This window comes from Lolium rigidum, chromosome 2 (genome assembly GCF_022539505.1).
Source record: "Lolium rigidum isolate FL_2022 chromosome 2, APGP_CSIRO_Lrig_0.1, whole genome shotgun sequence".
NCBI classification, from domain to species: domain Eukaryota; kingdom Viridiplantae; phylum Streptophyta; class Magnoliopsida; order Poales; family Poaceae; genus Lolium; species Lolium rigidum.
The window spans coordinates 159723105-159748177 of NC_061509.1; the positions used below are offsets into that span (position 1 = coordinate 159723105).

The 25073-nt window shown below is 43.8% G+C and overlaps 3 protein-coding genes across 3 annotated transcripts; 1 reads left to right on the forward strand and 2 right to left on the reverse strand.

The window, feature by feature from the left end:
- The first annotated feature begins 6435 nt into the window (after positions 1 to 6435).
- LOC124687564 (protein PEROXIN-4-like) lies at positions 6436 to 8881 on the forward strand. Its single transcript, XM_047221339.1, has 6 exons — positions 6436 to 6552; positions 6868 to 6917; positions 7491 to 7610; positions 7695 to 7823; positions 8149 to 8278; positions 8543 to 8881. Exons 2-6 carry the CDS (start codon positions 6912 to 6914, stop codon positions 8629 to 8631), a joined length of 474 nt encoding a protein of 157 aa, XP_047077295.1. The 5' UTR covers positions 6436 to 6552; positions 6868 to 6911; the 3' UTR covers positions 8632 to 8881.
- A 47-nt stretch (positions 8882 to 8928) lies between these two features.
- On the reverse strand, positions 8929 to 14668 carry LOC124692505 (serine carboxypeptidase-like 34). The gene is made up of 10 exons (XM_047225895.1): positions 14282 to 14668; positions 10987 to 11094; positions 10791 to 10886; positions 10602 to 10694; positions 10427 to 10515; positions 10036 to 10332; positions 9810 to 9946; positions 9629 to 9721; positions 9448 to 9553; positions 8929 to 9357 (listed from the first exon to the last, which is right to left on the reverse strand). The coding sequence occupies exons 1-10, from the start codon at positions 14538 to 14540 to the stop codon at positions 9205 to 9207; spliced, it is 1431 nt and encodes a 476-aa protein (XP_047081851.1). The 5' UTR covers positions 14541 to 14668; the 3' UTR covers positions 8929 to 9204.
- Positions 14669 to 20013: 5345 nt separating this feature from the next.
- On the reverse strand, positions 20014 to 23370 carry LOC124687565. The gene is made up of 4 exons (XM_047221340.1): positions 23273 to 23370; positions 22781 to 22875; positions 21973 to 22241; positions 20014 to 21027 (listed from the first exon to the last, which is right to left on the reverse strand). Exons 1-4 carry the CDS (start codon positions 23300 to 23302, stop codon positions 20213 to 20215), a joined length of 1209 nt encoding a protein of 402 aa, XP_047077296.1. The 5' UTR covers positions 23303 to 23370; the 3' UTR covers positions 20014 to 20212.
- Positions 23371 to 25073: the final 1703 nt, after the last annotated feature.

Here is a 25073-nt window from a genome sequence, read left to right on the forward strand (position 1 = left end):
ATTTACTTTGGAATGCTCCGAGAAATACCATGTGGTAGGTAGGTATGGTGGACACAAAATGGCATGTTTATTGGCTCAAGGATTTGGATGCATGAGAAGAGTTCCTTCAATACAAGGCTAGGCTAGCAAGGTTGTTTGAAGCAAACTCAAGAGCAAAGGTGCAAAAGAAGCTCACATATGAACATATTAGAAGCATATAAGTATTCTTACATTGTCTCCTTGTTGTTCAAACACCTCAACCGTAAAATATCTAGACTCTAGAGATCAATCATGCAAACCAATTTACAAGCTCTATGTAGTTATTCATTAATGAGTACAAGGTACATGATGCAAGAGCTTAAACAAGATCTATATGAGCACAAATAATTGCCAAGTATCACATTATTCAAGACATTAAACCATTTACCACATGCGGCATTTTCCGTTTCCAACCATATAACAATGAATGAAGTAGTTCAACTTTCGCAATGAACATTAAAGATAAGCTAAGAACATATGTGTTCATACGAAACAGCGGAGCGTGTCTCTCTCTCCCAAACAAAGAATGCTAGGATCCGATTTATTCAAACAAAACAAAAATAAAAACAAACACGTATGCATTTTATCTTATCTATGTGAGTTTCAGAGGCTCCCTTTTCATTATTCTTAAGTTTGCTATCCTCGTCAAACAAATTTTCAGGGACAAGCCAACCATAGTTATTTTCTAGAGCGTCATTCATTCCCAGGAGCTTACAAGGTATTGTTGTCTTAATCTCCCCACCATCATTAATATTATTAATGTACCTTACTCTCTCCATGTCCATCTTTTCAAGGATACTAACAAAATTGGTATAAGAGCCAAGCATATTATATTTAGTAAAGACCTTTCTAGCCTCTCTTGCTACACCACCAAATTCTTTAAGAAGGGTTTCTAAAACAAAATCTTTCTTTTCCCCTTCTTCCATATCACCGAGTGTGAGAAACATGTGTTGGATTATAGGATTAAGATTAACAAATTTAGTTTCCAACATGTGAACTAAAGAAGCAGCAGCAATTTCATAATTAGGAGCAAGTTCTACTAAGTGTCTATCTTCAAAATCTTCAACGGTACAAACATGAGTGAAAAATCTTCTATATTATCTCTCCCAATTATAGACCCACGTCCTACCGGTATGTCTTTCAGAGTGAACTTAGGAGGAAACATGATGAAACAAACTAAAGGTAAATAAAGTAAATGCAAGTAACTAATTTTTTTGTGTTTTTGATATAGAGAACAAGACAGTAAATAAAGTAAAGCTAGCAACTAATTTTTTTGTGTTTTTGATATAAGTGCAGCAAACAAAATAGTAAATAAAATAAAGCAAGACAAAAACAAAGTAAAGAGATTGGAAGTGGAGACTCCCCTTGCAGCGTGTCTTGATCTCCCCGGCAACGGCGCCAGAAAAAAATGCTTGATGCGTGTAGTTGACACGTCCGTTGGGAACCCCAAGAGGAAGGTGTGATGCGCACAGTAGCAAGTTTTCCCTCAGAAAGAAACCAAGGTTTATCGAACCAGGAGGAGCCAAGAAGCACGTTGAAGGTTGATGGCGGAGGAGTGTAGTGCGGCGCAACACCAGGGATTCCGCGCCAACGTGGAACCCTGCACAACACAATCACACAACTTTGCCCCAACGTAACAGACGAGGTTGTCAATCTCACCGGCTTGCTGTAAACAAAGGATTAGATGTATAGTGTGGATGATGATGGTTGTTTGCGAAGAACAGTAAAGAACAATTGCAGCAGTTTGTATTTTAGATGTAAAGAATAGGACCGGGGTCCACAATCACTAGCGGTGTCTCTCCCATAAGATAGCAGATGTTGGGTGAACAAATTACAGTTGGGCAATTGACAAATAAAGAAGGCATAACAATGCACATACATATATCATGATGAGTACTATGAGATTTAATCAGGGCATTGCGACAAAGTACATAGACCACTATCCAGCATGCATCTATGCCTAAAAAGTCCACCTTCAGGTTATCATCCGAACCCCCCTCCAGTATTAAGTTGTAAACAACGGACAATTGCATTAAGTATGGTGCGTAATGTAATCAACACAAATATCCTTAGACAAAGCATCGATGTTTTATCCCTAGTGGCAACAACACATCCACAACCTTAGAACTTTCTCGTCATCGTCCCGCATTGAATGGAGGCATGAACCCACTATCGAGCATAAATACTCCCTCTTGGAGTCACAAGTATTAACTTGGCCAGAGCCTCTACTAGCAATGGAGAGCATGCAAGAACATAAATAACATATATGATAGATTGATAATCAACTTGACATAGTATTCAATATCCATCGGATCCCAACAAACACAACATGAATGATTACAAATAGATGATCTTGATCATGATAGGCAGCTCACAAGATCTAACATGATAGCACAATGGGGAGAAGACGACCATCTAGCTACTCCTATGGACCCATAGTCCAGGGGTGAACTACTCACACATCGATCCGGAGGCAATCATGGCGATGAAGAGACCTCCGGGAGATGATTCCCCTCTCCGGCAGGGTGCCGGAGGCGATCTCCTGAATCCCCCGAGATGGGATTGGCGGCCTCGGCGTCTCTGTAAGGTTTTCCGTATCGTGGCTCTCGGTACTGGGGGTTTCGCCACGGAGGCTTTAAGTAGGCGGAAGGGCAGGTCAAGGGGCGTCACGAGGGGCCCACACACCAAGCCGGCGCGGCCAGGGCTTGGGCCACGCCGCCCTGGTGTGTCGCCACCTCGTGGCCCCACTTCGTCTCTCCCTCGGACTTCTGGAAGCTTCGTGCAAAAATAAGACCCTGGGCGTTGATTTCGTCCAATTCCGAGAATATTTCCTTACTAGGATTTCCGAAACCAAAAACAGCAGAAAACAGCAACTGGCTCTTCGGCATCTCGTCAATAGGTTAGTGCCGAAAATGCATAAATATGACATATAATGTGTATAAAACATGTGAGTATCATCATAAAAGTAGCATGGAACATAAGAAATTATAGATACGTTTGGGACGTATCAATAACTCATATGCTTTATTACTACCGTTGACGAAATTGTTTCTTGTTTTCAAAATGAAAAGCTCTAGCACAAATATAGTAATCAATGCTTCCCTCTGCGAAGGGCCAATCTTCTACTTTATTGTTGAGTCAGTTTGCCTATTATTTCTATCTTAGAAACAAACACTTGTATCAACTGTGTGCATTGATTCTTACATGTTTACTTATTGCACTTGTTATATTACTTTGTGTTGACAATTATCCATGAGATATACATGTTGAAGTTGAAAGCAACCGTTGAAACTTTATCTTCCTTTGTGTTGCTTCAATGCCTTTACTTTGAATTTATTGCTTTATGAGTAACTCTTATGCAAGTCTTATTGATGCTTGTCTTGAAAGTATTATTCATGAAAAGTCTTTGTTATATGACTCATTAGTTTACTCATTATCTTCATCATTGCTTCGAATCGCTGCATTCATCTCATATGCTTTACAATAGTATGATCAAGATTATGATAGCATGTCACTTCAGAAATTGTCTTTGTTATCGTTTACCTACTCGAGGGCGAGTAGGAACTAAGCTTGGGGATGCTTGATACGTCCCAAACGTATCTATAATTTCTTATGTTCCATGCTACTTTTATGATGATACTCACATGTTTTATACACATTATATGTCATATTTATGCATTTTCCGGCGCTAACCTATTAACGAGATGCCGAAGAGCCAGTTGATGTTTTCTCCTGTTTTTGGTTTCAGAAATCCTAGTAAGGAAATATTCTCGGAATTGGACGAAATCAACGCCCAGGGTCCTATTTTTGCACAAAGCTTCTAGAAGACCGAGGGATAGACGAAGTGGGGCCACGAGGCGCCGCCACAACAGGGCGGCGCGGCCCAGGCGTGTGGGGCTCTCGTGTGGCCCCCTGACCTGCCCTTCCGCCTACTTAAAGCCTCCGTCGCGAAACCCCCAGTACCGAGAGCCACGATACGGAAAACCTTCCAGAGACGCCGCCGCCGCCAATCCCATCTCGGGGATTCAGGAGATCGCCTCCGGCACCCTGCCGGAGAGGGGAATCATCTCCCGGAGGTCTCTTCATCGCCATGTTCGCCTCCGGATCGATGTGTGAGTAGTTCACCCCTGGACTATGGGTCCATAGCAGTAGCTAGATGGTCGTCTTCTCCCCATTGTGCTATCATGTTAGATCTTGTGAGCTGCCTATCATGATCAAGATCATCTATTTGTAATCCTTCATGTTGTGTTTGTTGGGATCCGATGAATATTGAATACTATGTCAAGTTGATTATCAATCTATCATATATGTTATTTATGTTCTTGCATGCTCTCCGTTGCTAGTAGAGGCTCGGCCAAGTTGATACTTGTGACTCCAAGAGGGAGTATTTATGCTCGATAGTGGGTTCATGCCTCCATTAAATCCGGGACGATGATGAGAAAGTTCTAAGGTTGTGGATGTGCTCGTTGCCACTAGGGATAAAACATCGATGCTTTGTCTAATGATATTTGTGTTGATTACATTACGCACCATACTTAATGCAATTGTCTGTTGTTTACAACTTAATACCGGAGGGGTTCGGATGATAACCTCGAAGGTGGACTTTTTAGGCATAGATGCATGCTAGATAGCGGTCTATGTACTTTGTCGTAATGCCCTGATTAAATCTCATAGTACTCATCATGATATTTGTATGTGCATTGTTATGCCTTCTTTATTTGTCAATTTCCCAACAGTAATTTGTTCACCCAACATACTGCTATCTTATGGGAGAGACACCGCTAGTGAACTGTGGACCCCGGTCCTATTCTTTACATCTGAAATACAAACTGCTGCAATTGTTCTTTACTGTTCTTCGCAAACAACCATCATCATCCACACTATACATCTAATCCTTCGTTTACAGCAAGCCGGTGAGATTGACAACCTCGCTGTTACGTTGGGGCAAAGTTCTGTGATTGTGTTGTGCAGGTTCCACGTTGGCGCCGGAATCCCTGGTGTTGCGCCGCACTACACTCCTCCGCCATCAACCTTCAACGTGCTTCTTGGCTCCTCCTGGTTCGATAAACCTTGGTTTCTTTCTGAGGGAAAACTTGCTACTGTGCGCATCACACCTTCCTCTTGGGGTTCCCAACGGACGTGTCAACTACACGCATCACCCAACATCTGCTATCTTATGGGAGAGACACCGCTAGTGAACTGTGGACCCCGGTCCTATTCTTTACATCTGAAATACAATCTACTGCAATTATTCTTTACTGTTCTTCGCAAACAACCATCATCATCCACACTATACGTTTAATCCTTTGTTCACAGCAAGCCGGTGAGATTGACAACCTCGCTGTTACGTTGGGGCAAAGTTCTGTGATTGTGTTGTGCAGGTTCCACGTTGGCGCCGGAATCCCTGGTGTTGCGCCGCACTACACTCCTCCGCCATCAACCTTCAACGTGCTTCTTGACTCCTACTGGTTCGATAAACATTGGTTTCTTACTGGGGGAAACTTGCTGCTGTACGCATCACACCTTCCACTTGGGGTTCCCAACGGGCGTGTGCTTTACGCGTCATCAAAGCCGAAGGCAGCCCGTGCGAGACCGAAGAATTCGGGTCCGAAAAGGACCAAGGTGAAGGCGTTGACTACCCGTGGCGTCCCGCCTCCGTGCCCATCCCCGCCAACGCCACCGCCGCCTCCGGAAGCCACCGCAAACGCCGCCCAGGACGTGCTCGACGACGGGTCAGCAAGGTACACATGAACTCTTCCTCCTTTTTTTTTGATTGCGAGTAGGTACGGAGGCCTCGTCAAATTAGGAACGATTCCACCACGTACATGGAGATGTTGGAGGAGGTGAACATTAACACACTCCCTCCGTTCAGCAATGAGAACGACTGCGGGGGCGAGGCGGAAGAAGGGGAAGAAGGGGACGAGGGTGTGGTGGAGGTCACGGCTGATGGAAATCGGAAGAAGAGGCGGGCCACAACTACACAGAGATTGAAGACGCCACCTTATGGTGGAGGTCACGTTTGATCGATCATATGCAAATAAATTTTATAAACCTTGTTTTACGGGTTCGGATGCCGCTGGTGCAAAACAGAGCCCGTAAACTACTGTTTTACAGTTTTGCTTTACGGGTTCTGTTCTGCGCCAACCATTTTACGACTTGAATACGCGAGTTCGGTTGAACTGAACTCGCCTTTTTCAGTTCGCGTGTTTACGGGTTGTGCTAGAGAGCGGATTTTTCGGGAACACACTGCTACCAAACGGCTTGATTTCGTCTCTTCACATGCAGAAAAAAAGGCCTCCACGCTACCAAACGCGCGCCCCTAGAGTATACTCTCGTTCCCCTGTTCCCTTCTCTGTCCACCCGTCCTGAGAATTCCCTTTGCTTTGATCCATCAAAAGGAAAAAAAGAGCGTCCTCCGATCCGAGGCACGCCGCACTCCCACCGCTTGAATCGAAGGGACTCAGCGCCAGTTCCTCCTGCGCTCAATTGGATTGGCGTGGATTAAAGATCCATCTGGGCGGGATTTCTTTGTTGGTAAGGAAGCCCTAGATGATTATCATGCTCTACATGTCGACAATAGTTTTAATGTCTCAGTTATGTAGTCTAATAGATGGATTTGGGAGATCCGTTTGCTAGGTGATCTCTGCATTGACAAGAATATTCCTACGAAATATGGATTATGGTCATTAATCCTCGTGGATATATGTTTATTTCTAAATCTAGCCCTTAGATTTTATATTCCTGCGATTTTTTGTTCATGTTACCAAATATTTTCCTTTTATAAGCACCATTGTCATTACGCATTAGAGAACGTAACATCTGCTTTATTTTCTTGGCTGCATTTGACAGATACATTCGCAAATCAGGTTCGTGATCATCAGTAAGGAAGAGAGATGCAGGTCAGCCCCCACAGTTATTTTTTCATCTCTTGCATAGTAAATTAGATATGATGAAGTATGTCAGTAATCTCATACACATTGAATGATTTTGGTTAGTGGTGTCTTGGCCTCAACCAGTACAACCCGGCTGCTAACCTTGTTAGTTCAAGTTAGTATATGATGATTCACTGCAAAACAAAGTTTGTATATGATGCAAAAGCCAGTACACCCCTAATTTAGGTACTTCTTTCGTTAGTGTATCTCTAATATATCCATTCTAAGGCTTAGTAGCTACTGATTCATATCGGACAGCAAGATATTCTGCTGCTTGTTTGGCCAGTCATGCTAGCTAAAGTGGGACGGGATAAATTGGCTAGGTGGAGGATATTTCCTAGTGTCCAGCGCAGCCCATACAGGCTAGTCAGCTGCTTTTTAGAAAACAGTTGTATCGATTTTAACAGGCATAATTAGAACTATCTTGTCTCCGTTTAAATGATGCTATTTTATTTCCTAATGTTCTCGATTAATGACCTTACGGGTTCTTAAAGATGCAATTCGAAAGTTTTGAAAAATCAGAATGTCTTCTGTCAATAGGCATCTAGAGCTAGGCTCTTCAAGGAGTACAAGGAGGTGCAGCGAGAAAAGTCAGCGGACCCAGATATCCAATTAATCTGCGATGATTCAAATATATTCAAGTGGACTGCTCTAATCAAGGTGTTTGTTTCTATTGCAAGGTGATGCCAGAATGATCAATACCAGCTGTGTACTGATTCGTTTTCTTACTGTATGTGTCATTAGGGCCCATCAGAGACACCTTTTGAAGGCGGTGTATTTCAACTCGCATTCTCAATTCCTGAGCAGTACCCTCTGCTGCCTCCACAAGTCCGCTTCATGACCAAAATTTTCCACCCAAATGTTCACTTCAAGGTTACTTCTCAAAAGCTTTTTTTGTTGTTGTAAATATATGTTTATTTAGGGCATTCTCTTTGACTTTTTTTTTTATTACTTTGCTAAAGGTATGTAGAATTCTAAGGTTGTGGTTCCTAGTTCTTATTAGGATTTTTCTGCTACGACCTGAATCCTTGTTCTGCAAATATAAAGCCATGTGCTGTTAGGATTTTCTTGGTTTCATTGTTGAAATTTCCTGCAACACCTGAATACATCGTGCAAACACAGTTTGAGGTGTCTTTATGATTGTTAAATACAAAAATAAGGGGAATTCCTCAATTTCTTCTCTTGTTTGTTTTTCTAGACAGGTGAAATATGCTTGGATATATTGAAGAATGCTTGGAGCCCTGCATGGACCTTACAATCTGTTTGCAGAGCCATAATTGCTTTGATGGCCCATCCAGAAGCAGATAGCCCACTTAACTGTGACTCAGGTAGCTTCATATTGTACTCTTTAAGTTTTTCTAACTGCATTACTCATTATTTCTACTGGTGAACTGATTAGTATTTATGTTCTCATTGTACACAAATCTATGATGCATGAAAATTTTGAAGGATTCAGTAGTTCATGATGTGTTCTTTGAATTACCTCTAGACTGAGGTGGTAGAAATTTGGTTTCGAAATATGGCCAGCTTTAATACTTTGTATGTTTTAAATTTTCTGCTAGTCCCTGACTATCCTTTTTTTTGTAACATAGGTAATCTCCTGCGCTCAGGCGATATTAGAGGCTATCAATCTATGGCACGGATGTATACTAGGCTAGCTGCCATGCCAAAGAAAGATTAGTTCCAGGGTTGCAGAAGTAAACCAGAGCCATGGTGGTGTGTGGTTCATGTATCACTCGCAAGCTGTCAGGTGTGACTAATGAATGTTTGTTTGCTTACCTGATTTGTCTTTGTGTATCTACATTCTGATGCTAAAAATCAGCGAAAAACATGAATTCAAATGCTTGATTTATGATTTAATAATTATATTTGAAAGTGGGATTTGGTACTATGAATCCAATGCAGTATGTACAGTTGAATTGCTTGTATTATACACTTCTAGTTGTTCCCCTACACATGCACAAAGCTTCACAGTTAATTAGCCGATACACTTTGCATTTTTGTTCAGGATATACGTGTACAGTTGAGTACCAGAACACAACAGATTGCACAAACATGGCTATCCAAGAGGCAGGCCACTTTGTTGTGTAAACCAATCAACACCGTTGACTTCTTTTATTAATTAAACGATTGTTCCAATCGAATTACATCTGTAACACTGGTCGAGAACAAAGAAAAGGAAACCCAAGAAACAAGTTGTTCTTTTTTCTAATATACGGTATCAGAAACAAACGACTTGACACCTGTTTCCTCTCTAGGAGAAGGCCGTGGGAGGCATCTTCTTGTCACCCAAGAAGCTCCTGAAGAGGCTCAGCGCCTGCCTCGGCGTGTGCATAGGGACCTCGTGGCCGGCTCCGCGGATCGTCACGAACGTCAGGCCTTCGTAGTTGATCGTCCACCCACCCACCTATTTTAAGAAGAAATGTGAATTGGATGCTCAAGAGCTAGTGAAGAGTTTCTGCACGTACCGGCTGGGACAGTTAGTCAGGTTAATTACCTGCAGATGGTCGTACCACGGTGTCCACTCCTGGACGCTCTTCAGCCCAAGCTTGTTCAGGGTCAGCCTCGTTGCCGTCACGGGGATCCTCCCGTCAGTGTCACCGCTGCAGCAAGCAACATTGTCATTTGAAAGCAGCTCCGGGTTTGCATTGTTCAGACATGCTGAAGTATCGACTTACCTGAAAACCCAGACCCTGATGCCGCCAGCGATGAGCTTGCGGATGATGGGGAGAGTCGAGGCGGGAGCATCGTTCCATGTGCCGATCGCGTCGCTGCACCAGGGGGAATAACACATCACATGTCAGCCTGTGAGATCACTCCAGTAGCATTGCCGGTCGGTAGTATATGCAGCAAGTTTACCTGCAGTGTGTCCAGTTATAGCCCATCTTGGTCACGTTTGCGTGCAGCGCTGCCTGGACATCTGGCCGGTTGAAGTAGACCTCGGAGTAGTCGCTGCTGCAGGGGTCGTAACCTGCCGGCCTCATGAACCACCCATGCTGCAACGCGCAAGAGAAACAATGAAGCTGTTGAACCAGAGCGATGCATCTGAAGAAGTCGAGACGGACATGGGACTGTTGGTGTGTACATGTTTGGAGAAGATCTTGGGCGCGGCGCCGTGGACGCCGACCTTCTTGCTACGGCTGAAGGACGACAAGGAGGCGTCGGTGCAGACGGGCGTGTAGAGGCTGTACATGTCGATGAGGCGGTAGACGGCGAAGTACTCGTCCAGCGCCTTGTTGCAGGCGTTGGTCGCGTTCTCGATGCTGAAGTCGCAGTGGGCCTTGATGTCAGCGTAGACGCGGTCGGAGATGACGGCGTGGTCCCAGGCGTACTCGATCATGCCAGTCTGGTCGGTCTCGTCGTCCATCAGAGCATTCCCTATCTGCATCATCATCATCATCATCATCATCATCATCATCATCATCAGATTACGAGTGATATGGTCCTGAAGGTCATGAATTAGTCCAGTTAGCTACCATAAAGCCCTTGAAGTTGATGTGGTTCTCCTTGGGTCCTTGCTTGTTCCCGTCAAAGATCTTCTCCGACAGCTGTGGAACGTAATGTCCTGACACGAACGCCTCTCAATTATCAGTTGCGTGCTTTGACTGAAGTGCAAAGCTGAGTTGTTGAAATTTGGTGTGTCTCACATACCAGCATAGCTCTCTCCGGCGATGTAGAACTCGTGGGACTTGTATTGGGGGAAGCGCTTGAACCAGTTGAGCAGGAAGATGTAGGCGTCGTCAGCTGCAGACGTGACAGTCCCAGTTTCAGTAATTGTCAGTTGGTCATTTTACTTCAGAAATGAATACTACGGAGTACTTGCTCTGGAGGATTGTTTACCGGTGATCTTGTCGCCAAGCTTCTTTAGGTCAGAGCTGGTGTTTGTGTAGGAGAAGCCGACGCCCACCGGCGACTCCAGGAACATCAGGTTGGCCTCTGCAGTTTCGAGCAGGCTGGAGCATAAGTATCCGCATACCGGTACAACCGCAACGTTTCAAAGAACAAGAATTTAACAGCTGAGGCGAACGGTACGTGCCTCTGTTCCAGGAGTAGGGGTTCCACTTCAGCTCCGGCTTGCCCTTCTGGACCAGGAACGGCCCGAGCTCCTCCGCCTCGCCGTACCCGATGGACGAGCATCCAGGCCCTGCAGAAACAACAAGAGCAACACGAACGTCGCAAGCTCAGAAAATGTCTTTCTACCGTGCACGGGACGTCCTGTGTGCACGTTTCATCCAACCGATTTCACTCAGTATTGTGCTTTGCGATTTGCGCTGCAATGTATGGCTCAGTGCCTCCGTTTCGTTGTGTTTCGTAAGTTCTAATTCCGATTGGTACTCAAAATGAAACATTGTGATATACTGCCCCGTTTAAGTTACATTTGCCGACGAAGGAACAAGGGACAAAACGAAGAAGAAATGCTGTCGATCTCTGCTTCACCGCATGGCGCGCGAGGGAGGGCGAGAGACATCGACGCGACACCGGTCACCGTTAATCATAGCCCTGCAGATAGCTAGCTCGCTAGGCATGGACCGGCAAGATCCTTCCCCCGCCATTCTTGTCCGTTGGAGCTCGGTGCATGTGATCGAGATCCACTGACTCGACGTACAGCGCGACATCACCGATCGCTCTACCGATCGCCTGCTAGCTGCCGTCTCTTCTTTCTTGCCGGTTCGTCTCCTTTTGTTTGACCGCTTCGATCCCGTCGGCGCATATGCAGACATGCATCGCACTGTACGTTTGTGGGCAGTGCTGCCTGCGCTGCGCCCACCTCGCGCGCATGCGTTGCACTGCATGGTCCACTAGCTACTTGCTGCTGCCTGGCGCCGTTGTTCGTGGGGTTGAGCTAGTGGCGACTCTGACGTCCCCGAGATAGCCTCTGGAAGATCCAGCGCCAACCATTGCTTCATTCTTCTTGCTGCCGGCCCTTGTGTACGGGGTCATGCCCTCTAGCTGGAAGGGTACGTTGGATATGGTTCCGTACTGTATATCCAGGGCCTGCAGAAGAGCTGATGCAAGCACCTCTTCTATAATTTGACGAGAATGGATTGCTTCGGCGCTTTGCTTGGGACAACGACCGGCAGTATTTTACAGATCGTCACGAGGATTACGTCAAGTGTTCCAGAAGATATAGTGCGCTTTGGAACAAACACAGTGAATCTCCACAGGCCGCGCGCATATATATGCGTATACGTACCCCGGCCTTAATTCGCTCCCGGAGCCAAGCTAGAGCGTGTGTTGACCAGGACTGCTGCTGCTAGCTAGGGGTAGTAATCAAATCCGTTTAAGCTAGCTAGCGCGTACAAGCACTACAGACTGTGTGTGACGCTTACTGTAGGATGTGTAGACACCGTACACGCGCGCCCATCATATTCTCTACGTACGGGACCAGCAGTCCAGCAGCTATGAACAATGCCGCGCATGTCTAATCATACGGCGCATAGGAGCATGGCATGGCGACATATCTTGTGGTACAGCAGCTTCGACCGCTACGTACAGCGTCTGTGGTCCTCGCCGGCCGGCCGGCCGCCTTGTTTCGTGCTGTACAGCACGTAGCTTGACCGTAGCTAGAATTGGCTAGGGTCGGATAGAAAAGGAAAATGGAAGAAAAACGATGCCGGCCGGGTGGGCGTACTCAGCTAATTGCTGCTCCATTTGCTATCCATGCATATACGAGCTGTAATCCATCCACTAGATGTAAACTGAGGTCGCCGGAAAAAGCTGAGGCAGAGTATAGTTCAAAAACTACTCATGCAAGCTAACTAAACCAGTTGGTTTATGTATGCACACTAGTTTAGGATAAGTAATCAGTTGTATGCAGCTCAGGAGTACACTTGTACTAGATATAGTATATGGCGGCACCAATTAATTTGGACACAAGGGAGTGTTTTTTTTTTGGCTTGCTAGTAGTACGCCCAAAAATCCAGTCTCCATCACCTAATTCAGAGTACATAATCATGGAAACCTATTGCAATATACTACCTCTGTTTTTTTTCAAACGGAATATACTACCTCTGTTCACTAATATAAGACGTTTTGAAAGAAAAATTTGCTTTCCAATACGTAGTTATATATGACATTCGCTAAGCTTCTGAAATACAGTTTCATATACATGCCCCTATCCCAAATATTAGCGCTTCCCATGCATATGCTCTCTCCGTTCACTAATATAAGACGTTTTATTTTTCCAAATTAAAAACCTAGGCGTGTAGGTATGGTTTGGAAATTCTGCCCTTATGACATTTGTAAAAACAATACAGGAAAATTTACAACCCTTGTGAAAATCACAAATGAATTTATGCATCAGAAGCTACGCTAACTTGTGTTGTAACCCTTGACAGGACTCTAGATGCAGCTTTGACTCTTGTAATACCTAGCCTATCAAAACGTCTTATAATTAGGGAAGAGGTGATTATATATTTATGAAAATCTACACATTATTTTCATGAGTCTTGTTCATGATGATATATGAACCAAGGCGTGGAATGTTTTGGTGTATTTTCCCTAGAATTTCATCATGCATGGCCGTGGACTATTATAATATCGTTTCATTGAGGCATATTTATACAGTTTTGTTGTTTTCCTCTCTGATTTTCATACAGCCTGTCGACATCTTATGTTTGGCAAAAAAAACTGGTCAAACCTTTGTCACTGAAAGCGACTCATCGTAAATATGTGACCGGAGGAATCGGAGTGGAGTTAACTTGTACCTTCCATGGACGTTAAGTAGATCATCAAACATCAACTACCAATAACCAGACTAACCAGAAAACGACTGCTGTAGACTATATACTGTACTAACAGAGCCACTTGATGGGATGTCTGCTCGCTCTTGATCACTTCAAATGTCGCTCAATTGGTTGGGGTGGGGGGGAGTGCGCTGTTGATGCTGAAAAACACGCGCGCTTTCATTCGCAAGAGCCATCACAATTCAGAATTCACACGACACGTACTGAAGTACATGTACGATCATCTCTGCTGTAGAGACAACACGCGCAGCCTAACTAACCACTTCTCTTCTTAAACGTTGGAAGATTCTTCCAATCTTCCCTAGCTTAGTAAATCAACGAAACTTGGAAGAAAGAAGAAACACGTCCGCCTCAATCAATTATCAGAGGGCGATAGAATTCAAGCCGCTCAACCGTTCCTTTCTCCATCTCTCAATCCCTATCTACTTAGCATTAACCGCATACGATCGATGAGGCAATGCAAGACTTTAAACCATAGTGCCGTGCAAGAAACAGCATATTGATCAATTGATGTATGCGTAGGGAGTGTGTGAAGTAAGTTCTAGGAGCTATAGCAAATTCGATGGATATATGGTGGTTACGTACCGCCGTTGAGCCAGAGCACGAGGGGCTTCTTGGGGGCGTCGTCGACGGCCTCGAAGAACCAGTAGAAGAGCGCGCGGCCATGCGACTCATTCACGGTCACGTACCCGGCGTACTGCTGGAACGGCACGGCGGGCTGCCCCGGCAGCCGCCCCACGCGGTCCGCCGCCTGCTGCTCCGGGTATCTGCTGCCCCGTGCGGCGGAGGCGCAGAACAAGAAGACGAGAGCGAGGAAGCAGCTGACGGCGGCAGGAGCGGCCATTGTTTGTGGTGCGCTAGCTGTTGCTGCTCTGCCGCATCACCACATATCCCCGGCGAGGTATATATATAGGGAGGTGAGAGGAGAGAGCTGGCTGAGATTAACGCCGAGGGACGTGCTGTCATCGCGTCACTATATAGGAAATTCATGAATCGTCGAGTTGATAATTAACTTGACATATCGATACTCAACTCAAATGATTGGTTCCTTGTAAGGGTAGAATGGCATCTGACGCCGGCGCATGTCAGAGTAGAATGCGTTTCAGAAAAATCTGAGTCGCACGAGCGGATGGGTCCGTTTCTGGAATGCGACATGCCCTAGCAGTTTTCAAGGGAAGTTAATCTTGATTCACGAGGAATATCTATTCTTGTTGACTAGTACCCCGTTCGTCCATCTAAATGAAAGAACTCTCTTCGTCTAAAGCTAGATTTCTTTCTAGAATTAAGGACACGAATTAAGGGTGCTGGAGGTCCTTAATTTGTTTCCTATCCAAGCAAGACATGCAGGAACAAGAGTGCTAGTTAATTAGCTTTTTTGACATTGATTAGGAGCAAAGTAGGAACACATTGACTTAATTCCATTAAAACAGGGGAGGGTAGAATGTGGAAACAAATTATTGACCACAAATATAAAACTAATAACCCCAGTATGTTTACTAGTAGAACCAACAATTGTTCTATTTTCGGGAAAGGAGTTTTGAATGTTTATTAAATCCATTAAATCTGGGTATATATGGCTAGTAGGTGATGGTAAAAAGGTTAGGTTGTGGGAAGACGCCGGGCACGGTTCAATCCCTTTAGCCGTCCAAGGTCCAATATTGGCACATCTACCCCATCTGTAATGAGAGACTCACCAACATCTCACAAATATGGGATGGAAGACAATTGAACTGACTTTTAGAAGATTTTTCACTTCTGGAGTGATGGAACTTTGATATGAGAGTGAGGAGAGAGCTTAAGGCATCTCCATCACTTCATAGATGGACTCTCTCATTTGCAAATTACAGAATAAGGGCCAATACTCATCTAGTTTCCTATATATACCATGTCATCAACTTCAAAGCTGTTGTACCGGTCCTTATTCTCTCTGTTTGGAATCTCAAAATTCCTCCCATAATTCAGATATTTCTTTGGATATTATCTCACAATAAAATCATGGCTTTTAATTGTTGAATTCTTCAGTATTTCAGTTGGCAACTCCTATGACTTTGTAGCTAGTTATGGCCGTCAAATAAGGAGAATAAATATATCCTTTTCTCCTATCCACAATCCTTAGTTTATAAAATAATTTAATTTACATGAATATTTTTTTGAATTTATAATATAAATTTCAACTTAATTTAAGTTAACTTAAAATATTTAATATAGTAAACCAATAAAGAATCAAATATCTCTGGACCATAAAAATGAGGAATTTGAACTTAATGGAGGAGAAAGGACAAGAATAGACGATAAATCTTATTTTTGAAAAAAAACGTTAGATTTGATTTAAAATTATGGTAATACAAATTGTGATGTAGAATGGAGATACCAAGGGGAAAGAATCAAACTCATAAAAAATTTATTTAATTTTTTTTTGAGATCAAAAGGCTGCAACTTTATTAACCAAAGTCACGAGCTAACACGTCCAATACATAATCTGGGAAAGACGAAACCAGGTATTACATATATTATTTCTGCAGCCTTCCTTAGCTAACCGATGCGCCACTTCGTTGCCCGAACGTCGTACGTGCTTGACCAATGAGTCCTCAAACTCGCCGATCATCGTCTTGATCTCTTCAACCAGAGGGCCTGGACTGATCGGTCCAACTCCCCCCTCCGCAGCTTGCTAACCACTTCAGCACAGTCGGTCTCCAGCACCTTCCTCCTCGTTCCCAAGTCTCGGGCTGCTTGAATCGCACGCTGGCATGCTAGGAGCTCCCCATAACTACCAATATTATTTAATTAATATTTTTAATACAGCTCAATTTTATATTAAAATTGGAATCTGAGTAAAAAAATAAGTAACTTGGCATTATAATTTCGTATTATAGGGGTATAATCCCTTAATATAGAACTAGGATCAATGGTATAATCTCGCCGTTCAACAATTCTTGTTGTGGTCTTAGCAAATTTGAAGTAAAACCACAGCAAGAATTATGGAACCAAGGGAGTATGTTTTAATCCAAGATTTTATGTCAGTCACTATAATAATGACATGGATATATACCACCTATGCACCTAGCTTCCCAACTCAGCCACCAAAAAAACATGACATGTGAGTGACTTTGTCGAAGAGAGATTTTGGTATTGAATGGGTAAAATATGGAACGAGTTACTCAAATAGGGTACCATAGAGAGCTTTATTACACATGGTAAAAGTTTTCAAAAAAAGTGTACAAAGTTGAATTTGCTCGTGCGTGTAACTCATAGTCAAATTGGAGGACTTTGCATGTGCGGCCTTTTTTGTTTGCTCCTCTTGAGTTTTTGTTTCTTCAAAGTTCAACTAACAGTAGTATATAGTATCGTGACACAGTAAATAAATACTACCCCTAAGTTCAAATTCAAACTAAATCACGACTAGAATTATGATTTGAACTAAAACCATGATAATAATTATGTAACGGAGGAAGTAATTAAGTTCTTCAATAGCGCAATCTTGTTAGCGCCGCGGTCCGCCGCTACATTGGTTGTTTGTTTTGGTTTCACATCGACGTATGGCAGATGACGACCTTGGCAACTCCGCAGCATTGTGTGGCCGCGGAAGACCTCTGACTCCAGGAACCGCGGGGTGTTCAAGGACAGTAACGAAGCTGCAACGATCGTCCTTACTGCAATCGTATCGACCGAGTCTGACGTTTTGGATGCATCAGTTCATGAATACGGTTCAGAAAGGTCAATGTTATCTCCTGGTGTCACGGTCCATAGCGTTTTTCTTGGACTACATCAGGAGGCGGTAGCGGTCCGGAGCATTTCCCTGGCCAAGTAGCTATGAAGTGACTCACAAACAACTAAACATAATGTATTTTAACGTCTTGTACTGGCGCAAAGAACATTTTCAATCTGGCGGCCGCTTCGCCGATGGATTTAGCGCGTGCAGTGGTACTATACTTATTATTGATCGGAGGAAGTAGTACAAACCAGTGTTGTTAATTTCGAGAACCTTTACACATCTAGATGAAGTTTCAGCCGGCCGGCCGGAGAACTTGTCCGGCATTTGGCCCGTTTCCGGGCTGACGCATGGGGGTAGCCAGTACAGTAACCCATCGTTTTGTTTGCACTGAAAGCATGATATCAGATAACTAAGCTCGTCAGGGCCGGTCACCATCAGTCATGATCCTAAACATGTTTGACCACAACCGCCAAATCATAGTGGAATACAGCGTGGGAGTAGTATCATTTCTCTATGCGACACAAGTACACAAAGGTGATTGATACATACGACCCGTTGAAGAACGTGCCGTCGTAACAAAGGCCATGGAATCTTCTAAACAATATGGGCGATAGCATCGCCGGATATGGACGGGCATCGAAGCAAATTCGGGTTTGGTCATCGGTTCGCGTTTAATCTGCGCGACTGAAAACTTCTCTTCCATTCGTAGGGTTCAGGATTGCAGATTTCCTTTTTTTCTCCAATAAGATCATCCTTTTGAATGTTATCTCGATGATGTGAACGCTTAGAATTGCAACAAATGCTACCGACATCAGTCAATCCGGCTCAAGATATTCTTCAGTTCTGGAGGATGAGAAAACACTTTTCAACTTGTAATGTACTATGAAGAAAGAAAAGCAAGCAGGGGCATATAATTATAATTTCTTCTATAGTTTCACAGAGCCTACTTGCTAGAAAGTGCTAGTGCTAACATGAAAGAAAAAGGAAAGACAGATAAGGGCATGCCCAATGCACTACCCTAGAGGTACTGCCTCACACCGATTCGGGTGGTCCAAAGTAGGTTAGGATGAGGAGGTAGCCTCCTCTTCAGGAAGTGGGATCTTAAGTCTTAAAAGCATGCTTTTTGAAGAGAGAAAGAGATACATAGTGTCATATTTGTGGGGTCCCTTCTCTTTTTTTTCTAACTAAACTTGTAGTTTTTATTGGAGAGATAAAATTCACCATATTGGCTCTGACAACTTTTTTACATGGAGCAATGTGTATGCCACCATTGCTCATCCCCTAAGTTTCGTGTGCAAAATATAAAACGAATACAGATAAGCTTGTCTACAGGAGAGTAGAGACAACATCTCCATCATCATAATCGTCTGATGCCCACACAAATCATCATCTCACTTCCCTAACCATGTGCTACTCGTCCGAACTGGAAGCATAGACTAGCGTGCGAGTTGGTTGTAATCATGTGCTACTCGTCAGTACAGTGATGTATGTGCAAGCTCCTAACGTTCTCACAAAGAACTGCTAGTCGTTGTTATTCCTCTTTTTTTATTAAAATTCTGGTACTGTATTAAAAACATTGTCGCAAGAAGGAACAGAAGAAAATGAAGTGTCCAAACAAACAATCGAACATCGGTCACCCACTGACCAGTGTATATATGATGTGTCTCGCTATCCGTTCACTAACTATTCTTTTTCATACCAGCATGCACGTAGTGACAAGCTGACAGCAACTTGCTTGTTGTTTCCACAATAATTCTACGGTTTGTTCCATTCCCAAGTAAGTTGGCAGCTTAACTTGCAAGATATCTACTCCTTGGTAAGATATGCTGCCCTGATTAGATGCTCCGCGGTACCAAATATCACTTGAGTATGCAGCAGGTTTCAGATTAAGAACAATACAGGAGGAATCTTAAAATACATTAGCTTAGATATCTGAGTTGGCAACTTGCAAGCAAATTCAGCATGTGCACGGCAAAAATATTCAGGATTCGCGGAGCAGGGACGGGACCTGCGATAGATTTCTTCTGATATTACCAACATACCAGTGTTCTTTCGGTGCAGTTAGCTAGATCGGCAAGATACCACCCAGGCACGCGTATCCGTGTTCCAAGGATAAGCAAACATGCTTGCTACCCATACACCACAACAGTTTCTTCTAGGGATGAGGAAGAAGAGACGGCATTTGGTCAGCAGTCAACTCGCATGATCTTCAGTGAAGCCATCTGCACGGAAGAAATTGCCATACAGTGCGATACAGTCTGTAGATCTTTAATGATTTACATGTATGGCCAAAAAACCCAATTCGACAAAACGTCAAAGACACTCAACATAGTGGAGGTACTCCATGCCAGGATACCAGAGGATTACTCAACCTGTTGGAGTTCCCATGTCTCTGTATTTATCTGGATGAACAGTTAAATATAGCAGTATTGAAATGTTCGTTTCTCCAAAGCAAAGGTATATTCCCTTAGTAAGTTGGATTTGGATAATAAAAACAGTTCAAAGTTCAAACAACATAATTACCCACATTAATATTCCCTTAGTAAGTTGGGATGGACAACAAACTAGTTCAAACAACATAACATCATTGGTGTTTCTCTTATTGCTACAAAAATAACTGTGAGAAGAAATATGGCAGAGGCACTTCACTTTCCTCGAGCAGCCTGCGGACATAAAAAAGAATTGCCGTAACAGTTTCTGGAGTTTACCAGTGTTCTGTTGCAATTTACCGCCTCACAAGAACAACCATACATATGTTTGGCAAAAACATTACATGCAGGCTGGTACAGCTAAGAGTTTCCAAACTAGCTCCATCTCCGCTTGTCCTCTTCTTCATCAACTGGGGTATACCACTCCGGTCGCGTCTTTGTGCTGCTATACCGGTAATTCAGGAAGAGCTCCTCATCACATATGGACCTTGTACTCACTAGCACAAGCGTCTTTAGAACAGGCGACTCCTCAGTTTGTTTACCAGAACCTCTTGACTTGAACCAGAAGGAGCCAAACCTCTTCATCGTGACTGGCTCTTCACCACCAAATGCAATGTTTGGGATGTATGCTCTCATATCCTTCTCTGTCAATGGAAAATCATATGGGCAGATCATGACATTAGGAGTTGACCCTCCCGGTGGATGGTTCGCAAAATGACCAAAAGCTAGTGGATTTCGTCGTTCCAGCACCTCTCCAAAGTTTTCACTACGACTCTTCTCCAGGGGCTTGTTAAGCATCCTCCACGCGCGATCAGAGTTGCTCTCTGGGCTTTTTGGTGACATAGTATTGTAGTCTACAGAATCTGAACCATCCCATATTTCTCTTGTTTCACCACCTAAATGCCATGGCTTCGCGTTGATTATTGTTCCGTCATATCTTGTAATAAGATAGCTGTTGCACGCGTCAATTCTTGGGTATCCAGGGATGTATCGATAATAAGCAGGTGAATATATAACTCCAGGGTAGATGGCTAGGACAGCACCAACATTAGCTTCTCCAGATAAGAACAGACCTTGCCCTGCATCTTTGTGAGGAATTAATGATGGCCTGATGTCAAGGGTGTAGCCCAAATGATCCCTGAATTTGGTTGACAATTCAGCTCGAGTTAAAGGTCGAGTAGCAGGTACAGCTGCACTGCAGAGTATGTGGATCAGAACACAGCTTGCTATGTTTTATTAGATAATACAACTATGAAAAACTTGATGTATATAACTGTATCTCCCTGAACACATTGACAACATAATTCCTATATGTGTAAATGCAAGAAAGGTGTTGTGATAAACAAAACAAAAAGAAGAATTTTTAGGATAAAGAGTTAACTTGGAATCTAGGATAAGTCATGATGGAATCGGCAAAGATAGGTGCATATAATTATGTGTGCTTAACCAAGAACTTCAAAGAAACACTGAAAGCATTATATTTCTTAAGGTCCAAATTATGGTAAACAAAACTGAAGCACAAATAAAGTCCATCGAGAATTGCAAAAAAACTAAGGAGATGCTATTCATATCACATATCTAAGGGCCTGGGCATGTCTGCGGAACATAATGGTAGAAATATAAGATGAAAACACATGCAAATGTACTTTGATTTCCATCTGGACACCGGAAAATGAAGTCCATGTTCCATGCAGCCATCCTCAGGTTTCAACGAATATGAAAAAAAATAATGGATATATAGTGTAGGCTACATCTTGAACACCTACAAAATTTTCATCCGAAAATACGACAATTTCTGGCATGTACGAAACAAACAAGCTACATGTGAATAACACAGGAAACTATTGACTTATTGCTTCTCTTTTTTTGCACAGGCCACAAATAGTCATATGTTTAGATATCCATGGACTTATTCACTTCCTCTGAAACCTCCGAGGAGTCCCATATAACAAGGGGTGAGGACACAACTTGTTGCAGGAAATTCAAAATAGTATCTCTGGTGGTATAGGTTTAAATGTCATTTGTTAGTATGCATTAGCCAGCAAGATAAGTTACACAACACATGCTTCATTTGGATGATATAGGTCCAGAACTGCAAAAGTGCCAATGCAATGGACTAAGCAAGAACATATTACCTGGCTTGTTTGCATTTGCAACTCCTGTGCCAACGGCCAAACTCAAGCCACTTCGCCGAGAATTATTATGAGCATCTGAAGGAGACTGCGATGGATCCTTTTTTGTTTCAGGGCGAAGAATGTTATCCATTGTTTTGCATATATGCTTAAGTTGGTAATTAACATTTTCCTGCACTTGTTTCTGCTGGTCAGTAACTGATGCTTTGCTAGCCATGTCAATAATCTCCTCAGCATCTTTTTCTTCTGAATTCTTTCCCAGGCGATAATAGCTAAGTTCACATAGAAATGAATTGAGAATTTAGGAAACTGTTCATATGCGTACAGAGTGTTGTAAGAAAACGTGGCAACATGCATTTTTCAAAGTAGAAACATCCAAACACATGGTTCAGAGGCTTGATAAGAATGGAAGAGAAAGAAAGAATCCAGAGTTTATTGTCAGCTTTACTGTTCCCTGGGATTGGCTTTGGGCCTTTCCTGCGCAGCTTAGGTGGAAGGCGAAGAAGGCCCCCTTCCCGGGGGGCCCGAGCCAACAGTGAGATACCACTCATAATTTAATAGTTGAAATTTAGAAGATGTAAAATGTCTAATCACAGGATGATAGTAATAGTAATGATTCCTTGTAGCATCTAAACTATGAGAATCCAGTAACCACCTAATAGTCTTGCACAGCGAACTAAGTTCCAGATGTTGATCTCAATTCTCATTTGCTTACGACAAGAAAAAAAATGCTAGATATGGCAAGCATGTTAATAATCTACAAAAAAACAAGTGCACAGGAACAGGGAGTTTTCTTCAGATACTCATATACCTTGTATAGAGAAACAAACGATTTACGTCAGCATCAAACTGAAGATGCCGTGGGTCTCGAGCGAATCTTGGACTCTTTGCAAGTGTTCTGATTGCCTGGAAATGAACCAGCAACTCGATTAAAACAGCAAATGGCAGAGTTCTAAGGCAGCCCAGAGTACTAATGGTGTGCCCATTTGAGTTGGCATTACTCAATACGCAGAGGAATCATACAGAATTTTATAATAAATTGTAAAATAATTCTACCCTAGATACAAAAGCGAGCACGATTTGGAGATTTGAGGCAAGCCGCAAGCACATTTATACAGTAGTAAAACTGCGCAGAAATTTGACTAGACGCCATCATCCCCACATATAATTGACTTCAGCCAAACCGTTACAACAACAAACTGAATCATTTCGCGTGCTCGTTCTGTACCGCACCCGCACAACGCGAACCAAGCAGATCGAGATCCGGAAATGGTCGCGAGGTGCGTAGGGAAGAGAAGCGTACCTCCTGGAATTTGTTGAAGAGAAAAGCCATGCTGCCCGGGCTGAGGTAGCCCCCGCCGCCGGACGCTCCTAGGTTCGGCGGGAGCGGCAAGACCTGACGCCGGCTGCCGGAGCAGTGGTGAAGAGGAGCGAGGGTTTAGACTTGAGAAGGGGGCGATCAGTCTAGTGCTGTGAGAAGAAAGGGTTTTCGTTTGGGCCGAAAGCCCACAACGCATTCACGTGGGCTGGGCAGGCCACCTTCGTTCTGGTTACCCTGTGTGCACGAAGCGGGGAATGGAGAGACTCTTTTCATCCTGGCAAATGGCAATGCTGTGGTGTGGTGGCGTGAGCTGACGCAGGAAGAAGAACGAATGCGATTGCTGAAGGGCGCGTTTGTAGGCTGCATGCCCTCTTGGCTCCTATGGGATTAGCAATTTTTGGTTTGTTTAGATGTCTGGGCCGAGCAGTGTTGTTGCATCGTACGGTTCTCAAAGCATCTCTGGAACAGTTCTGGAGGAACGTCCGAAATGGCAGTTTCTCCGGGGCCAGACCCGTTGGGCCAGAAGGTTGCACGCGTGGGGAAGAGAGGCGGAAACGCCGCGTCCCTTCGGGAACACGCGCCATAATTAGTCTCACCGCTCCTCTCTCCTTCCTCTCACTCGCGACCGCACTTTCACCTCCCCCAAACTGTCACATCACCCGGCGGTTCCCCTCCCGCCGACCAATCCGCCGGACCGCCGCACGGAGGAGCACCGGTACCGAAGGAGGAGACCTCGGCGAGCAGCACCGTGACATCGGCCGCAATCTGCTCCGCAGTCTTCATTGGCATCTCGACTTCGCCTGTGACCTCGAGCTCGTCCTCGGCCGGAACAATGGCGGTAACGACCTCTCCTTCTCACCTTCGTACTCGTTCTGGCAGAACATGCCATTCTCGGCATTTCCAACGACATGCACATTAGATTTGCTAGGGTTTCCGTTAGAATAGCGTTCGGATTGATGTTTGCAAGGTGTTCGTCCCCATTTCTTGTTGTTCTTATCCGGTTCTTGCTTTTCACGGTCTCGATTTTGCTTAGATCTGTTACTCTAGTATCGGATTGCGGTAGATAAGACCGGGCTTTGGATTGGTGAAACTAACAGATTGTACTGTGCATGCATAGAGGGGAATGTGTTTTCTGTTCGGTTTTAGCATGTTGTGATTGTGGTGCGAAAGATTAAGCTGAGTCGCGCTAGTTTGTTCGGACGCAAGAGGAGTGGGAGGACTTGAAGAACGAAGTTGCTATGCTCAAGAATATGCAGAGAACACAAGCACAAGTGATGAGGGCTAATAAACAGGAATGAGAGGCAGAAAAAAAGCTTTGGAGGCTGAGAAGAGAAAGGTATAGTATGACATATACGATCTTCTTCAAGCGAATTTTGCAATCAAGGACAAGCTCAAGGGGATCAGGGCTACTTGTGACGAGTGATGAATGTGATGTAGATGTACTGTACGAGAATTTGTAATGTGGCCTAAGTACAATTTGTAATGTACCCTAAGTACCACTCGTAATATACTCAATTTGAAGTGATACTTGTGTTATTTCTTGATTGAACTAGGTCAATGATTATAACCTAAGATCATAGTATGAGGAGATGATTGATCAGAACCTATAACAATGACTTAACATGACCATGCCATTGGTTCCCTTCAAACATCTCCTACATATGTCCTTATTGTATGAGGCCTCTGATACCTTGGTTTGCATGTTTCTGCTTCTTCAGATCTGCATTGGCCAATGATTTAACTATGGCACAATGGCAGGCAGGGTGCTGTCCTTAAACTTAGT